Source organism: Scyliorhinus torazame, chromosome 13, assembly GCF_047496885.1.
Source record: "Scyliorhinus torazame isolate Kashiwa2021f chromosome 13, sScyTor2.1, whole genome shotgun sequence".
In the NCBI taxonomy this organism is placed as follows: Eukaryota; Metazoa; Chordata; class Chondrichthyes; order Carcharhiniformes; family Scyliorhinidae; genus Scyliorhinus; species Scyliorhinus torazame.
This window is the reverse complement of record NC_092719.1, coordinates 58,769,620-58,787,187: the sequence shown is the minus strand read 5'-3', so window position 1 is coordinate 58,787,187 and position 17,568 is coordinate 58,769,620. Positions and strand designations below refer to the sequence as shown.

The 17,568-nt window shown below is 45.7% G+C and overlaps 1 protein-coding gene across 1 annotated transcript in view; it reads left to right on the top strand.

Moving 5' to 3' along the window:
• LOC140387620 (uncharacterized) overlaps nucleotides 1–17,568 on the top strand; it is a 176,173-nt gene that overhangs the window by 24,653 nt on the left and 133,952 nt on the right. The window contains exons 8-17 of the mRNA XM_072470813.1: nucleotides 3,521–3,722; nucleotides 3,909–4,034; nucleotides 6,603–6,723; nucleotides 6,821–6,959; nucleotides 7,088–7,180; nucleotides 7,262–7,334; nucleotides 7,424–7,561; nucleotides 9,488–9,643; nucleotides 12,358–12,452; nucleotides 13,122–13,248. Coding sequence (XP_072326914.1) covers nucleotides 3,521–3,722; nucleotides 3,909–4,034; nucleotides 6,603–6,723; nucleotides 6,821–6,959; nucleotides 7,088–7,180; nucleotides 7,262–7,334; nucleotides 7,424–7,561; nucleotides 9,488–9,643; nucleotides 12,358–12,452; nucleotides 13,122–13,248 — 1,270 coding nt within the window. The remainder of the gene's footprint in view (nucleotides 1–3,520; nucleotides 3,723–3,908; nucleotides 4,035–6,602; nucleotides 6,724–6,820; nucleotides 6,960–7,087; nucleotides 7,181–7,261; nucleotides 7,335–7,423; nucleotides 7,562–9,487; nucleotides 9,644–12,357; nucleotides 12,453–13,121; nucleotides 13,249–17,568) is intronic.

Sequence of the window (17,568 nt, the reverse complement as noted above, 5' to 3'; positions counted from 1 at the left end):
GGACCAGACTCCCGCCACTTAGACGTCTCAGACGGCGAGTTCCATATGTTGAGTGGCCGAAACGGCCTGGTAGTTGCAGCTGCGTGCGAGGGCTTTGAGGTCGCATAGGTAGTCTTCTAGCGATTCCCCGGGGCGCTGGCGGCGAGTGGTGAGGATGTGTCGCGCGTAGACCTCGTTCACGGGCCATACAAAGAGGCATTCGAGCATCGCGAGGGCGTCTGCATAGGAGGAGGCCTCGTCGAGTTGAACAGAGATTCGATGGCTCACCCGTGCATGGAGGAGGCTCAGCTTCTGTTCGTCGGTGACGGAAGGTGTGGAGGAGGTTGCGAGATAGGCCTTGAAGCAACAGAGCCAGTGCGAAAAAATTTCTTTTGCGGCCTTTCCGAACCGAGTTCCAGTCGGTCAGGTTTGAGGGCCGATTCCATAGTTGCGTTTAAGTTGATTAAATTGATACGACCATCAATTCACTCGAGACGGGCGTAGAAGTAAACTGTGGCTTTAATCAACTTAGAACAGTGCCTGCCTGCGACTGATCCAATACTGAGAACCACCTACAGGTCGACTGCTCTTTATAACTCCCTTCAAGGAGAGGAGCCATGGGCGGAGCCCATACAGGCCCCAACATGTTCCCTTATGGATAATGCCATATAATGGCCCATAGGAGGAGCCCACAAGGGCAACAGCATAGCACCGACACAAACACAAGGGCAAAAGCACAGATACAAATACAATGGTGGATTATTGGCATAATACATTCGCCACAGGATCGTTGGCAGTGGACCCCCCGGCCATTCTACGGGCCCCAATGGGCTGAGCGACCATCCGTTTTTGGCCACCGGCGTGTGTTACGCATGGTCCCACACGGCGGGACCTGGCAGGTAAGTCGGCGGGGGCGTTCCTCGGGGGGGGGGGGGGGGGGCGCGGGGATCTGACCCCAGGGGCAGCCCCCACGGTGGCCTGGCCCGTGATTGGGGCCCACCAAGCTGCGGGCGGGCCAGTTCAGTGGGGTCTCTTCTTCCTTCCGTGCCGGCCCTGTAGTGCTCCGCCATGGCTGGCACGGAGAAGAGAATCCCCTGCGCATGCGCCAAAATACGATGGCCGGTCTGCGCATGCGTAGAATCACGCAGGTGGTTCTGCGCATGCGCGAGATCACAACAGTCATTCTGCGCATATGCAAACTCACGCAGTCCCTTTGGCGCCAGCTGGAGCGGCGCCAACCCCTCCGGCATCCACCCAACCCCCGAGACAGGTGAGAATTCCTCACCTTGGGGGCCCGTTGACACCAGAGTCATTGGCGTTGGTTTATCCCCTGGCGTGGGGACATAGTCCCCGGAAGGGATAATCCCGGCCCCTGTTCCCCCAAGGGGATCGGAAAACCAGCAGCAGGGTCACCAATACCGCCTGTATTAATTTCTGTTCACTTATAAAATATCAACTTTTGTTTTCAGGAACGACAATGTTGGCCTGAATTCTCTGTTCTGGAAACTATGGGCGGGATTCTGTGAGCCTGAGGCTAAGTGTTGACGCTGTCGTAAACGCTGTCGCGTTTTACGATGCCATCAACAGGCCCTCAGGAGCTGCGATCCTGAGCCCCACAGGGGCCAGCACGGCACTGGAATGACTCACGCAGCTCCAGCTCCCGATACAGGCGGCAAACGGGCACCGCGGGTCTGCGCATGCGCGCTGCAACCGGCGCGGATTCGCACATGCGGGCTGCAACCGGCACGGATTCGCACATGCGGGCTGCAACCGGCGCGGATTCTCACATGAGCGCTGCAACCGGCGCGGATTCTCACATGCACGCTGCAGCCGGCGCGGATTCGTACGTGCACGCTGCGACCGGCGCAAACCCGCGCATGCGCGCTAGGTTCCTTCTCCGCGCCGGTGCCGACGCAACATGCGTAGCGCTACAGGGGCCCAATGCGGATTAAAAGAGGCCCCCACCAGGAGAAGCCAGCCCGCCGATCGGTAGGTCCGATCGCAGGCCAAGCCACGGTGGAGGCCCCCCCCAGGGTCGGAGCCCCCCTACCCCCCACCAGGCCGCTCCCTGCAGGATGAACGCCAAGGTCCCGCCGGGTAAGACCATGTGTGAACGGTGCCAGTGGGACTCGGTGGCCACTCGGCCTATCCTGCATGGAGAATCGCCGGTGGGGGGCAACCGACCGGCAGCGCGCTGACCGCGCCAGTGCCAATGGCACCGATTGGCGGACCGGCGTCGGGGCACCGTCGCATGTATCACGCCCGGCCTGGCTATTCTCTGACCTGGCCCAGGGTCAGAGAATACCGCCCTATGTGCTCCCACCAGTGGAGAATCGGGATTGATCTCTGCTGGCACTGAGAGTGGCTCCCAGCCACAAGTCTCTCTCCTTAACCATGAAAATAGATGAATTGGGGAGAGTTCACCGAATTCCAGGTATCTGGCCACTATTTTGAGTGGATGGCCTGATCCCGAGGTCTGGTGGTGGGCCTCCCCCTCCTCCATAATGCTAATCTGTCCCCCCTGCTAACAAGGGGGGGGGGTATTCTCCACGCCACCATGGGAACAATGAGCCTGACCCCATAGCATGCATGCATGAGGGCAACCCGACTCCCCCCTTGTCAGTCATCCCATTAGACCCTCTATCAGTCATCTCATCAAAGACCCTCATCAAAGACCCCAGCAGAACCCCCTATCAGACACCCCATCAGGTGTCCCATCAGAACCCCATGAGACACTCCTCTAGAACCCCCCATTAGTCAGCCCCATCAGAGACCCCCTGTAGAGACCCCTGCCTGAAAGCTGAATAGCAGTCCAGGCAGTAGAGTTAAAAATCATTGTATTTTCACTTACCCTTTCCTAACAGCTCCTGCCTCAGGTAAAAGTGTTTAAAACAGCAGCTGTTACAAGTGTCACAGACTTCCTTGAATGCCAAGTACACTTGAAAGGGCTCTAAATCCCCATGACAGACTTTGAAATGCAAAATTCCCATTCAATTTCACACAGCAATACATTTCACTAGCCAGAGATTCACAGCTTTATTACTCCAGTGGCAGGTGCTTGGAGGATTGTTTATCTATCTTTCCCTTCATGCTTGACTACATCTCTATTTCCCTGCTTTGTTGCTAACCACAATGTTTGTAAACACACTTGCTATGATTGACACCTCCTTATCACACCAAAAGGAACTAAGTGGATTTGTTTCTTCTTATTTACAGCAGAAAGCACTTAGTTGCTTCACTGCACTCCTATCCATCAATACCAAACTCCAATCAACTGACGCAAATACTTAACACATGCTGAGGATCATTTGTGTAAATATGCAGCTTTTAGCAGTACTCAAATTCTATGATGTCTCATTGCTAATCAATTGTCTTTCCAACAGAAAAACATTGCTAATTTGTTGCTCCAATCTATTCCTTCAGTAAAAGATGGGTTTTAGCAAAATCAGTAACGTCTGGTCTCATTTCATTTGCTGCGGCCCCCAAATACTGATTTGGGATTCCACTCATTTCTGACTCTTGTTCTATTTTTTATATTCAGGTCTGCTCAGTATTATCAAACATTTTCCAGTCGTGCACCAGCACAGCCATTAAAGATAAATACTTGGAGATGTGCCGGAAGGATGTTTGCGCTAAAAGAGAAGCCAATCAAAGTAGTTGTGTCACTTTTGCAGCAATGTCACATCAATGCGTGCATTCCGAATCTTCATTGTGGAAGACATGGAGGCAATCTACAGGCTGTGGTAGGTTATCCATGCAGGGACAGTTAGAACTTGAACCAAATTATTTTTAAAATTCATAGAAGTACCGCAATTGTTTAAACCATATTGCCCGAATAAACCGACAAGCAAGATTTTTTGCAGTTTCTGTTAGCTGTTCAACTGCAATGTGTAGGTCAAATGATAAAATCAACAACTTTTCCTTTTCAGGATCACCCATTTGTCCTGCGAATCAGATATTCATGGAATGCGGTCCTATCTGTATGCCAACCTGTACTGACTCAAATCCTCAGCAACAGTGCGACCAATGTGTGAATACTTGCAGTTGTCCAGAAGGTAGTAATGCTTGATCATTATTGACAGTTCAACTTTTGCTCGGAATATATTTACTTAATATTATTCAATGGTTATACCATGCATTTCTGGAAACTGAAAATCCTTCTTAACTGTTTGGCTTGGAATGAAAGAGTAGGTTCAACAAATAGGAAAAAGACTGAATCTCTTTTCTCTTTTTTGTTTAAGCAAACACACATTCATGGTTTAACATGGAGTTTTTCTGATCAGGTGCAGCAAAGAGACTTCCTTTAACAGAAACTTTGAAAGGACGGGATCAAGTTTACAGCAGACAATTTTAAGGCAATTTGTGTTGTTTCAGAGACGAAACAATGGGTGAGATTCTCTGGCCTCCCCGAGCGCGGCGGGTTTCTCAGAGGTCTTGGTCTGCGGTGGGATCTTCTTATCTCACTGCTGTCAATGGGATTTCCCTTTGAATTCACCCCACGCCGCCAGGAAGCCCGGGGTGGGGGTGCGCTATTGCTGGGACCAGAAAGTCCTGTCAGCGTGAACAGCCGGAAGATCTCACCCAATGTGTTTCCAGTTTAGGAACAAGGCCTTCTAGTGTAACTTCAGAGCTCAATGTAATCAGGAGCCAAATTATGTGCAGTATTGTTGAAGCTAGATTACATTCTGTGGAAATGGAAAAATGTGGTCTGCATTCTCCAGTCCGCCAGCCACGTGTTCCTCAGCGGCGGACCCTCACCGCCAACGGGATTCTCCATTCCCGCCACCTGCCAATGGGATTTCCCATTGTGGCCACCCCACACCGCCTGGGAAACCCGTGGGCGCGCTGCCGGCGCAACGGGGAATCCCTATGGTGGAGAATCCAGGTCAGTATTTTTGGAAGAAAAACAGAAAGGGCTCGAAATATTCAACAGGTGTGTCAGCATTTCCGGGGAGAGAAACGGAGTTAGCCGATATGACTCTCCTTCAGAACCGATGGAAGGTAGCATTGTGATATGTTATATACTACGGAAAGACGGGAGAGGAGGAAGAATAAAGCGAAAATCTCTGGATCATGTAAAGGGAAGAGAGATTAAATGATAAAGATCCCATGGAGCAACAGGCAAAAGGATCGGTAATGATTGTAGAGACGACATATTTGTCCAGAGTGTGCGCAATAGCCAGAATAATGGACAGTTATTAAGTAAAAGCTAAATACCGTGGATGCTGGAAATCTGAAATAAGCACAAATAATGCTGAAAAAGCTCAGCCGGTATGGCAGCATCTGTGGAAGGGTCATTTTGATCCAAAATGGTTAACTTTGTTTCTCTCCACATATGCCGCCAGACCTGCTGTGTTTTTCCAGCATTTTCTGTTTAAATGTTACATATCATAATGAACAGCTCTGTCTGAAAGTAAAACAAGTTGGCACATGGGGGGAAAATGAATCAAAATGGAGAACAGAGTTCATGAAATTGCTGAACTCAATGTTGTGTGGTGCCTACATGGGAGATGCTGTTCCTCGAGCTTACGTTGAGCTTTGCTAGAACACTGCAACCGGCTGAGGTCAGAAATGTGAGCATGAAGAGCGGCACGTGGCACAGTGGTTAACACTGCAGCCTACGGAGCTGAGGACCCGGTTTCGAATCCCAGCCCTGGGTCACTGTCCATGTGGAGTTTGCACATTGTCATGCGTGGGTTTCACCCCCATAACCCAAAGGTGTGTAGGTTAGGTGGATTGGCCGCACTAATTGGCCCCTTAATTGCAAAAAAAAAATAATTGGGTACTCTAAATTTATTTATTTTTAAATCGAAAAAAGAGAAGTTGTGAGCATGAGTGACAGGTGGTGAACTAACATGGCAAGCAACCACCATCATATGCACTCGCACTTCTACCCCATCCCCCAGGGAGCTATTACAGGCATTTCTTTCCCCAAGACGGGCATTCCGGGCTGGGAAATTTCCCAGCTCCAACTTCCCAGTTCCCTTTTGGTCTTCATCACCACCACCCTTTTGAATGGCATAAAACCCATCGAATCTCTACCATCCTGAAGGAGAGCCATATTCGACTCAAAATACTGGTCGGAGTTTTCTGACCATTCCTGCTGCCGGGACCTTCCAGTACCACCAACAGCGAATCCCCGCTGCAGGTTCCCCAGTGGCAGGGGAAGGGGTAAAAACAATGGGAAACCCCATTGACAGTGGCGGGACCAGATGATCCTGCCATCGGCCAACGGCAGGCCACCTCTACCACTGTGAAACATGCCGCAGTGGGAAACAGAGCATCCCACAATGCAACTGTTTCTCTCTCCAAACTAATGTCAGGTCGGCTGAATATTTCCAGCTCTCTCTGTCTCTACTTCAGGCTCCAGCATCCACAGTATTTTTCTTTTTGATTGAAGTATTTTTGTAAATGTGAATTGTCGTATTTTAAAAACATTGTTACGGATTCATTGTCGATTCCACATCGTGTCCGCCTGAGGAGGCCTACTTCCATTGAGGAGTTCTTCAATGAAACACTGGCAAAGGGAAAGGCAAATCGGTTGGATGTCTTCAGATAAAGGTCACGTGCTTTCGTTTTGCTATGAGCAAATGTACTTAGCTATTTATTTTGTTCTTCCTCAGGAACTGTCCTTGACAATATCAGAGGCAAGGACAGATGCATCCGCCAAGTGGAATGTCCTTGTGAATACGGTGGAGCAGTCTACAACTCTGGGCAAATGAGAACCACTTTCTGCCAGTCATGGTAACGATTGCTAGTTCAGCTGTGGCAAGTCAATAAATTAATGTGAAAACCTTTCAACAGAATTACTTTGGTATAACCGATTTCTTTATGCTCTCAGCATCTGCAAAAGTGGAATGTGGGAGTGCTCCGATCTTAACTGCCCTGAAATATGCATGATTGAAGAAGGAACTCATATCACAACATTTGATGGCAATTACTATAATCTGATTGGTGACTGCTCATACTATGCTATTATGGTACGTGGGCTTTTCTTTTTTGATTAACTGATTTTAATTGTTGTTATTTTGCTTTTCTTTTTTTTTTGTTTTATGCCCTTTCCCTTTCAAAAAAACTTCTGAATTTTGCCATTTAAAATTTTTCACAGACCAAAGACTGGTCAGTCAAAATTGAAATGCATCTATGTCAAGCAGCGTACAAGCAGACATGTCTGCAGAGAGTTACATACACAACGTCTCAGGTACGACTTTTCAATATTATTCATTCATTCACCTTGTATTTTCATTTCTTTAAGTTATAACTTGGATGTTTTCCATTCTAGGACACCTACCTATTCAATAACGATGGTACTGTGGACTATAATGGAAATATAATGGGGCTTCCTGTCGTAAATGGTAAAGTAGCTTTCAATTTATCGACCTTTCAAACAATCAAACAAACAATGATTGAAATGAAGTTAACTTGCCTTTGTTTCTTTTTACAGGTGATCTACTAATATTTCAACAGTCTTCGCTATTTCTTCAAGTATCAACAGGGTCTGGCCTGAAAATGCAAATACAGATATCTCCTATCATGCAGCTTTACATCTCACTGCCCAAAAGTGCCCAAGGAAGCACAAAAGGTAAAATGCAGTTTGCTTCTGCGAAAATAACAATTATTTAATCGACTGCTCCATCAGTCCGTTAAACTTGCATTTATTTTTATAAATAATGCAACTTTTGAATCCTTTGATGGTACCCAGTCCTTTTTTTTTGCCATTTATAGTTTCAAGAAATATTGCAGCAAAGCTATCCTTCAGCTACAGAGTTCATCAACTTTGTTCATTTGCCACATGTATTAGTTTGTTTCATTGGGTGGGATTTTCCAGTTCTGCCCACCCCAGGACTGGAAATTTCCACCTGAGGACAACGGGTATTAGGCTTTTCTGTCATATTTACCATCCTCCAGCGGGTGAGACCCAAAGATTTCGGATATTGGGCGCGATTTACCGGCCATGACCTATCGGAATCGGAAGGGGATGTGGTCAGTAGATCCCGGGTGAGGACTATTCCAGGATTCTCAATGGTCAAGCCTCATGCAATCTGACTAGGTCTCGCGAGATTTGCAGAGTTAAGTGAGCTTAAAAGCTCATAAAGTCTGCCAACGCAAGATTGCACTAGTGCCTGGGATGTACCGACCTCGCCGAGGAGGCCCCAGCTGGGCGGAATTTAGCACTGGAAGCCACAAACAAGGACCAGGCGGAGAAACACTTGCGACGGGAGGGGGGGGGGGAAGGGGGTCTTAAGGCGATCATCTGGGTGGTTGGTATCAGGGCAAGTAGGCACTGCTGATGCCACCCAGGCACCTTGGCACTGCCAGCCTGCCACCCTGGCAGTGCCACCTGGGCACCCTGACAATGCCATGTGGGTGCCAGGGTGGCATTTGACCCATTTGATCAGGCCCAGGGGTGCACTGCCCATGTGAAGTGGGGTGTAGGGGGGGGCTCAAGGACCCCCAAACAGGTGGCTTGGGGTATGGGGGTGGGTCGAGGGCAGCGTCGGTGGGTTGAGAGATCGGGGCACCATTCCACTCCTCAGTGCAGGAAATATGACTGAGTGTGGCCACAGCGGAGCTTTCCCTGTTGAGGCCCGAAAACCCCCCAGAGTGCAGTTAGATACTAGCGTCATTCCCATCACCACAAGTAGCAGGACCAACCCCTGTAACACTGCTCAGAATGGATTCTTTTTTTTTTTGGTTAGATCGCAGTGCTGGATTCTCCGATTTTGAGGCTATGTCCGGAGCATGTTTCTAGTCTTATGATCAAAAAGTCAGTGCCGCCCCCAAACTGATGCTCCGCTGGGGCTAGCTGCCATGCAATATAAAGCCACAATTTGGCGTCAAAACGGATTTTCCGGCCAATCGCCGATTGCGATTTCGGAGTCGGCAATCGGAGAATACAACCCATTGTCTTTGTGCACAGACAACGTCATAAATATGGTTGTTGTCTATTGGAACACCCCAGAAAAAGAAAATATTTTTTTTCTTTCATCTGTGGTATTTTCCATAGAAAGTCTAAGTTAAATACATTTTAACTTTCATGCCTACGGAAAGAACAGCTTCAAAATTAATAATACATTGCTCTTGTAAAACTTCTCCTTGATCCGTATTGAATAAGACTTGGAATTATTCCCACCATCTCTTCATGTCGGCAATGATTATATAAATTGTGAACTAAATTAACGTCACAAGCTTAGAGATATTTTAACTTAGCACTCCTAATGGGAAATGATCTTGATTGGATAAAAGCTAGTTTTACATTCTGCCCAATTGCATGCTCTAATGGCTTCACTGGAGAATAAAAATATAGCATTGCCTTGAAGCTACCAATTTCTCAGCCTGCAGCTAAGTTAAAATTGCCTGTTTTGAGAAAACAAAAACATAATTGTGTAACACTTTAAAGAATTGTGGATTATTAATGAGATCAACTCAATTTTATTTGTCCATCAGAACAGGTTGCGTAAGACCATATCTGCTGTCTTTTGATAACCTCTTCTGTTCTTTACCCTAGGTTTATGCGGCACCTTCAACGACAATGCAGACGATGACTTTCTATCTGCACAGGGAATTGTGGAACTCACATATGTTGCTTTTTCTAACTCTTGGAGAGAAAGCGATGCATGCCCTTTGCCAATAAATAGCCCTACTTGCGTTAGTTCAGAAAATGGTAATTTTGAATAGAATCTTCTTCAAGGTGGTCAAAATGGCTTCTCTTTCCTCATGAGGGCTACCATTCTTCCTCTTGCCAAGTTCACTGCACTCACAAATAGCAACTTTATTCATCCTCCCCAGCCTCATCACCTTCTAATCCCATCCCACCCTCTCTCAGCCTCCACACACACAATAGTCACTATCTGTATTATTAGAGAACAAAAATTGATCTGGTTGTTTTCATGTAAATCTTAACAATCAGAGATTTGGATTGACTAAAAAACCATTTGCTCCAATCATTAAAATATGAGCCAGGAGGCAGACGAACAAATGATGATTAAAGATTCAGAATTTTAGAATACATTACAAGGAAAACTAAATTAGATTATGTTATTTAGGAAAATAATACTCATACAAAGGACATTGCAAGAATACGGTTTAAAAGAGAATTGGAGGGAAAAGTAAAACTATTGCTCTGTGTCAAATAGGTGGAAAAAACATGGCTGGGATTCTCTGAGCCCGCGGCGGGTCAGAGAATCACTGGGGTGGCGCGAGAATCCCGCCATGCCGATCCGACGCCTGGACGCGATTCTTCGTGGAATCGCCCACCAGCCGTGCGGCGGGGTCCACAAGGCGCCGGTCGGGGGCCGCTGAAAAAGCCCCCAGCAGCGATTCTCCAGCGCTCGATGGGCCGAATTCTGATGAGTCCCGGCCGTCGTGGTTCTAATCTGATACCACGGGTGCTCGGATTCGCCGCCATGGTGGCGGTCCTGGGGGGGGGGGGGCCTCAGCGGTGGGGATCGGGGGCCACTGATCGGCAGGCCATTGCGATCGGAGGAGGACCCACCTTCCTCCGCGTGGCCCACCGTCTCCATCTGCCATGTCAGCATCGCCCGTGATGAAGTGGGGAGCCGCGCGCATGCGCAGACCCGCTTGCGGAAGCCGCGCGCATGCACGGTCTGGACAGCAGGCCCCGCCGGCAGCCAGAGCTGTGGGACGCACGCCGGGGCTGTGCTAGCCCCATGGAGAACAGAGAATCACCTCGGACTTTCTACGAAATAGTCCGGAGTGATTCTAGCCCGTTTTCCGGCGGGCATGCGGACTTAGTCCCCAACAGGGAAAATCCAGTCCCTTCTAAGTGTCGCTTTGAAATAACTAGAGTTAAAATGGAAGTTGACTTGAGCGACACGGTGGTGCAGTGGTTAGCGCTGTTGCCTCACGCCACTGAGGACTCGGGTTTGATCCCGGCCCTGGGTCACTGTCCATGTGGAGTTTGAACATTCTCCCCGTGTCTGCGTGGGTCTCACTTCCACAAGCGAAAGATGTGAAGAGTAGGTGGACTGGCCACGCCATATTGCCTCTTAATTGGAAAAACTGTTTTTTTTTAATGGAAGTTGTCTCCATTTAATAACTATTAGTTGGAGGGCAGAGGTTAACTTTCCATAAAATGGAGGTTCCATGATCTACAGATTGAACAAAATGCAAATATGTTTTCCTGAATAATAAATAGTCAAAACAGATGTCAAACACGTTTCATCAACTGATATTATTGCAAAGGATGAATCTTTCTGCACTTGAACCATGTTCTTTGAAGGCTGTTTATTTCAGGGGCTTGTTGTTCTGGGAATATATTTTTCTATCTTTCCCAAAGATCATTATTTCAGGCTTCGTGTACAGGATTACACGCGATGAACTGGTATAACAACAGAGGAAATGTATTAAAACTTGCTGTCATAACTCCTCCAGATTATTAGATTGTGCAACAAATTTTTTCTGAAGAAGTATTTTCTAGCCTTGCAGACAGATCTCGTCTTGTTTACTTTTCTAAGTATCTGTAATTTCTAGAGGCGGATTGATGAAGGCGAACAAAATGAGGCCCAAATATAGCCATTTAAAAAAGGTTATTTTTAACAGAATAATCAATCTAATTCATTGAAATTCAATCTATTTCCTATTGCTTTTTGTAACATCACAAATGAAGTAACCCCAGCCCCTGATACAGGCCGAACTTACATCAATATCTGCTGAACTGACTTGTTCTGACCTAGGGGGAAAGTAACTCTTATATCAAAAAATTTCTGAAACCAAAGTGGTCGAGCATAACCAGACTTAACCTCTAGCCCTATCCAAACCCTGTGTAAGTCAATGGTTAGTTGCAATGACAATGAAAGTTGTCTAATCATGTGCCCATTAGCAGTCACTCCTTGCTGTGCTCCAAGCAATTCAGACATAGAAATGAGCCTTGCTAAAAGCTAAGGACCCCCATTGTCTCAAACACAGATGGAATATGTATGGGAAACTAATTTTGTTTATCATTTTATCTAGTGTTATCTCTTGGGCCCAATGTACATTCCCAGATGTGTTGTGTGGATTTAATCTTGATGAGTACTGAATATAATAAAGATTTTAATGTAAATTAATCCAGGATTCTCCCTAAACTGAATAGCTAAAATGTCAAATTCTGACATTCTACGATGAACAAAGTTCATGGTAGTTGTCGTCATATTCTGATTATTATGCTAGGTTCTGAATCTATGCTTGTTTGACAAACCCAGTGCACAAGATCAACATTCACTACTACACCAATCATGAGTGCGATTTTCTCCTTATCGCTCAGGAAGCAGATACCAATTTAATTTCCTGAGTGACACCCTGGCTAAAATAAAATAATTCAGTACAGATCCAATCACTGTGTATTTTATGCAATCATATCTTACATTTGTATTGCAGAAAACTATGCCAAAGAAAACTGTGCGTACTTAAAGGACCCTGCCGGAGCTTTCTCCAAGTGCCATTCTGAAGTGGAGTTTACCAGATATTATGAAGTAAGACAGACTTCAGTATGAACTTTTGCAAATGAGAAATGTCATAAGCAAACTAACAAATCGAAGTGTCCTTAGAAACTTAGTGTCAATGTACTTACATTGTGCATTTATCGTATGTCCTATATATTTTAATGTATGGAACGATCTGTCTGGACTGTATGCAGAACAATACTTTTCACTGTACCTCAGTCCACGTCACAATAAATTAAATCTAAATCCAAATTATGTTTAATTGCACACAATTAATATTCATAATATATTATTGGAATAGGATTTTGTTTGTGTTCCTGAATCTAGGGCAGGTTTCAAATAGCAGAGACATGAATGTTACCCTCCTTGGTGTCAATTTTGAATGAAGCATCAGTCACAATTGGTTTTATTAGAACACAAGTAAAGGATAAGCATTTCACATTGTTTGAATGCATCAGCCTGATTGTGCTCCCAGTCATACCGAGCTACCCCTCACCTTAACACTACAACAGTAGGTTAGTGGACAGAAATTCCTAATGATTCCAATACAATTGATAGGGTATGGAATTTCTGGAAATGAACTTTATAAAATATATAGAGAAGCAATTATTCTTATTTAAAGTCATGATGATATGCAGAATGGGGATGCTTAAAACTCTGGGCTTTTATAATAATGCATTTTTTTGTTGTGTGTTTTAGATGTGTAAAGTTGCCTCCTGTAATTGTGAGAGGATCAATGACTGTGTGTGCATTGCATTGGAGGCTTATTCTCATGCTTGTGCAGCAAAAGGCATCATTGTGAATAACTGGAGAAGATCAATTTGCAGTAAGTGCTTTGTAGTTACATTTATCATCACAGCAGGTGGCACAGTGGTTAGCACTGCTGCCTCACAGCACAGGGATTCAGATTCAATTCCAGTCTTGGGCGACTGTCTGTGTGAAGCTTGCACATTCTCCCTATGTCTGCGTGGATTCCTCCGGTGCTCTGGTTTCCTCACACAATCCAAATATGTCCAGGTTAGGTGGGTTGGCCAAGTTAAACTGCTCCCTAGTGTCCCAAGATGCGCAGGCAAGCTGGGTTGTGGGGATAGGGTCAGGCAATGGGCATAGTTGGGGTGCTCTTTCAGAGGGTCGTTGTTGAGGTGACTCGATGGGCTGAATGGCCTCCTTATGCACTGTACGGATTCTATGATTATAAAGTTCAAGGTTTCCAAAGTCCCCATATCCCTGAAGAGAGCTAATTTGCATGTGGAGGTGACAAAGGAGTATTAGGAACAAAAGTATAGCATTCAACCTCTCAGGTCTTCTCTGTCATTCAATTAAACCATGCTTGATCTATACCTTAACTTCAATTCCTGACTTTGTTCCATTCCCCTTTGACTTTGTTCCTTCAACTCTAGCCTGCCCTCGATTTTAATTACCCCACCATTAGTGGCTGTTTTGTCAGCTGCATTGAGCATCTGGATGTCCCTCCCTAAACCTCTCTGGCTCTACCTATCTTTCCTCATTTATTGGACAGGATTCTCCCATCTTGCCCATGGTGAAACCCGTTGTGAGTGAGAATGGAGAATTTGGCGTGCTAGCCAAAATTCCACCCACTCTCAGTGGCATTGGAAAATCCCAGAAGTGAATGAGGATGGGAGATTTTGGCGGTTGCATTGAACTAGCTCTTTGATCAAGCTTTTGGCCACCTGAAAATTATTGCCAATGCTTCAGCCTTGTCTTTTATACAGGTATGCCGGGCTCTTCCATTATTGAGATGGAGTTGTTTGTGGAGCCTCCTTCTCCAGTGGGTTGTTTAATTGTCCACCACCATTGACGACTGGATGTGGCAGGACAGCAGAGCTCAGATCTGATCTGTTGATCGTAGGATCGCTTAGCTCTGTCTATCACTTACTGCTTATGCTGTTTTGCACACAGGTATTTGTGTGTTGTAGCTTCACCAGGTTGACACCTTGTTTTTCAGTATGCCTGGTGCTGCTCCTGGCATGTCCTCCTGCACTCTTCATTGAACCAGGGTTAATCACCTAGCTTGGTGGTAATGGTAGAGTGGGGGATATGCTGGGCTATGAGGTTATAGATTGTGGCTGCGTACAATTCTGCTGCCATTGATGGCCCATAGTGCCTCATGGATGCCCAGTGTTGAGTTGCTTGAAATGTTCTGAATCTATACCATTTGGCACAATGGTAGTGCCACACAACATGATGGAGGGTATCCTCAATGTGAAGATGGAACTTTGTCTCTATACGGTGGCCACTCCTTTGAGTGTCATGGACAGATTGATCTGTAGCAGGCAGGTTGGTGAGGATGAGGTCCAGTATGTTATTACCTCTTGTTGGTTCTCTCACCACCTGTTGCAGACCCAGTCTAGCAATTATGTCCTTTACACATCTATTTGTTTACATACCCTTGTGCAACTCTGCAGGAATGTTTTCATGATTGCCCTTACAATAGTTTGACAAGCAGAAATCCATATGATGGGAATAAAGGGATACGGACCCTGGAAGTGTCGAAGATTTTAGTTTAGACGGGCGGCATAGTCGGCGCAGGCTTGGAGGACCGAAGGGCCTGTTCATGTGCTGTACTTTTCTTTGTTCTTTGTTTTTTGTTCATTGCCTGGAATGACTATTCCCTTACCCAATTCACATCTGAAGAGCAGCAGCTTTCCGAGCACTGGCCATCAGAATCTATCAGTTCAATCTACTGGCACTGCACCACTGTGAACATAAAGCTAGTTTTTAGCAACCAGAAGAAGACATACCTCTCTGGTGAGCTCTATGTATGACCAGGGATGGCCGTTCAGCCTCTCGGGCTTGTTATGCTATTAACTCGATCATGGTCGATCTGTAAGTCTTACAGCTCCAATAGGAAATCTTAGGCCCAGATGTTTTGCTCTCAGGTCAGGTGATCACAGTTGGGGGCATTCCCGTTTCTGTGAACCCACCTTTTAGAAACGGCAGCCCGCAATTCTGATTTTCATTTTGGGGCAGAGGTCACAGGTGGTGGGAGGGCTGGATTTGAAGTTGTGCCCACCAACCCCAGGAATGAGTGTAGAGGTGGGCTGGACGGTAGGTGAGCCTCTGTGCTCTTGCACTCTATTGAATTTCAATAAAAATCATGAGAACAAAAAAAACACCATTCAGCCCTCACCTCTCAGTCCCCTCACCCACACATATGCTCCCATGCCCGATCCATCCAAACCAAAATGACTTAATGTATCCCATCCATCCTCCAAGACCCCCCATACTTCCATGCCAACCCATGCCCCTCTAGCCACCAAATATGGCTCCCATACCCATCAGAGCTGCATGGCTTCTTATAGTCTCTAAACCAACTTATTACCAACTAATGCCAACACATGTACTTAACCCATCCATTGCCCTTAATCCATCCATGCCAAGTGATTAAGTTCTAGTTCGACAGCTCTTCAACAATTTTGACAATTTCCAATATGTTCATGCACTTTTTACGCACAGTCATGCTTACTCTTAACACTCCCAAGGTGTGACTTGTCTCTTCCAAAGGTGGCCTTACTATCTAATTATTTAAATGCCCATCTGCCTCTGTAAAACATGCATGCGTGAACCCGACCCAACTACAGACCCATCCGTGCAGAAATTGAAAGTGTTTGGGGGGGATGAGAGGGAGGAACTTCGGATTTTGAGGGCTGTCCACCATTTTTTCACTCGACAGACAGTCTCTTGGTCATGGCAAAAATCTGAGCCTTAGTGACGGTTGTGTAAATATGAAGAGGCTTGACAGGTTGTTTTCTGTGGGAGGGGAAACTGGAATATGGTCGCATAGCCTCCAGATAAGGGGGTCAATCATTTAAGACTGAGATAAGGAGAAATGTCTTTAAAAAGGACATGAAGAGTACACACCGAATAAAATAAGAAGCAAAGTTATATTCACGCAAACAATATGAAAACCACCTGGAAGATCCTTACCGGGTTCCTATTCTGGTTGGTGCCTTACTGGCCGACCTTTTATACGTTGGCTAATTGAGATACCCTGCCCCTAGCGGAAAGTTCGTACTCCCGAAGGAGCACAGAAAAGATAAGTATTCCCACATTGTAAGCCCCGTGCGGGATATTACAGTGTCTTTACTCTGAGGGTTGTGAATCTTTAGAATTGTCTACCCCTGAGGGGGTTGTTGAGCATATTCAAGACTGAGATTGATAGATTTTTGATCTCTGAGTGAATGAAGGGAAATGCAAAGTGGCCAGGAAGTGGGGTTGAGGTGGAAGTCCAGCCATTAGTGAACTGAATGGAGGAGCAGGCTTGAGGGCTTAAATGATAGATTCGTGCTTCCATTTCTTATCTTCTTGCGTTACTCAAATGAAAGCTTGAAGTTAATGCATTTCGGGCACTCTCATGATAGTTCATAGGATTAAGCAGTTCCGTATGCAGTGTTATGGGCCAGGGTTTAGAGAACCCCAAAGTGTATCATGGAGTTCACCTGACCCACAACTGTTTATAGATTGTGGTATGGGGAGCACACGGCCCACTCTACAGGTGTACAGCAGAAATGGAAAAGTATTTTTTAAAGCAAAACAATGTTAATTCTATGAACTCAAGTTAACCTTTTTAAAACATACAGTGAACATCTTAGCAACCATTAATTCAAATAAACCCCCAAAGAATACAACACTAAGTAATCCTTAATAACTTCCCAAACAACATCCAGAAGACAAAATAAACATCTTTTAACAGAAGCACATCAGGTTTATATTCACTACTGCAAACATTTCTAATTCTGAATTCACCAAATGATCAAGAGATAGTCTTTTCATGGCAGAGAGAACAGCAGTACACCTGCTTTGTCTGACTTCAGCTCCAACACTGAAACTAAGCCAAAAAACCACAGAAACACCCAAGCTTTTCTCAAAGTGAAACTAAAAAGCAGAGCCAGAGCTCAGCTCCACCCACACTCTGACATCACTGCAGTAACATGAGCAGCCAAACATTTCTTAAAGTGACATTCTCATGACAGCAGTAAATACTGAAGAAAAATGTTTTTAAGAAATACAGGAGAGTGAACGACCAGCTTATCTTTGGTTAATTATTAAGTAGGCTTGATGATATAAAGTAAAAGTAATTAAAGAAAAAGATATTCGGCGGGATTCTCCGTTCCTGAAACTTAAG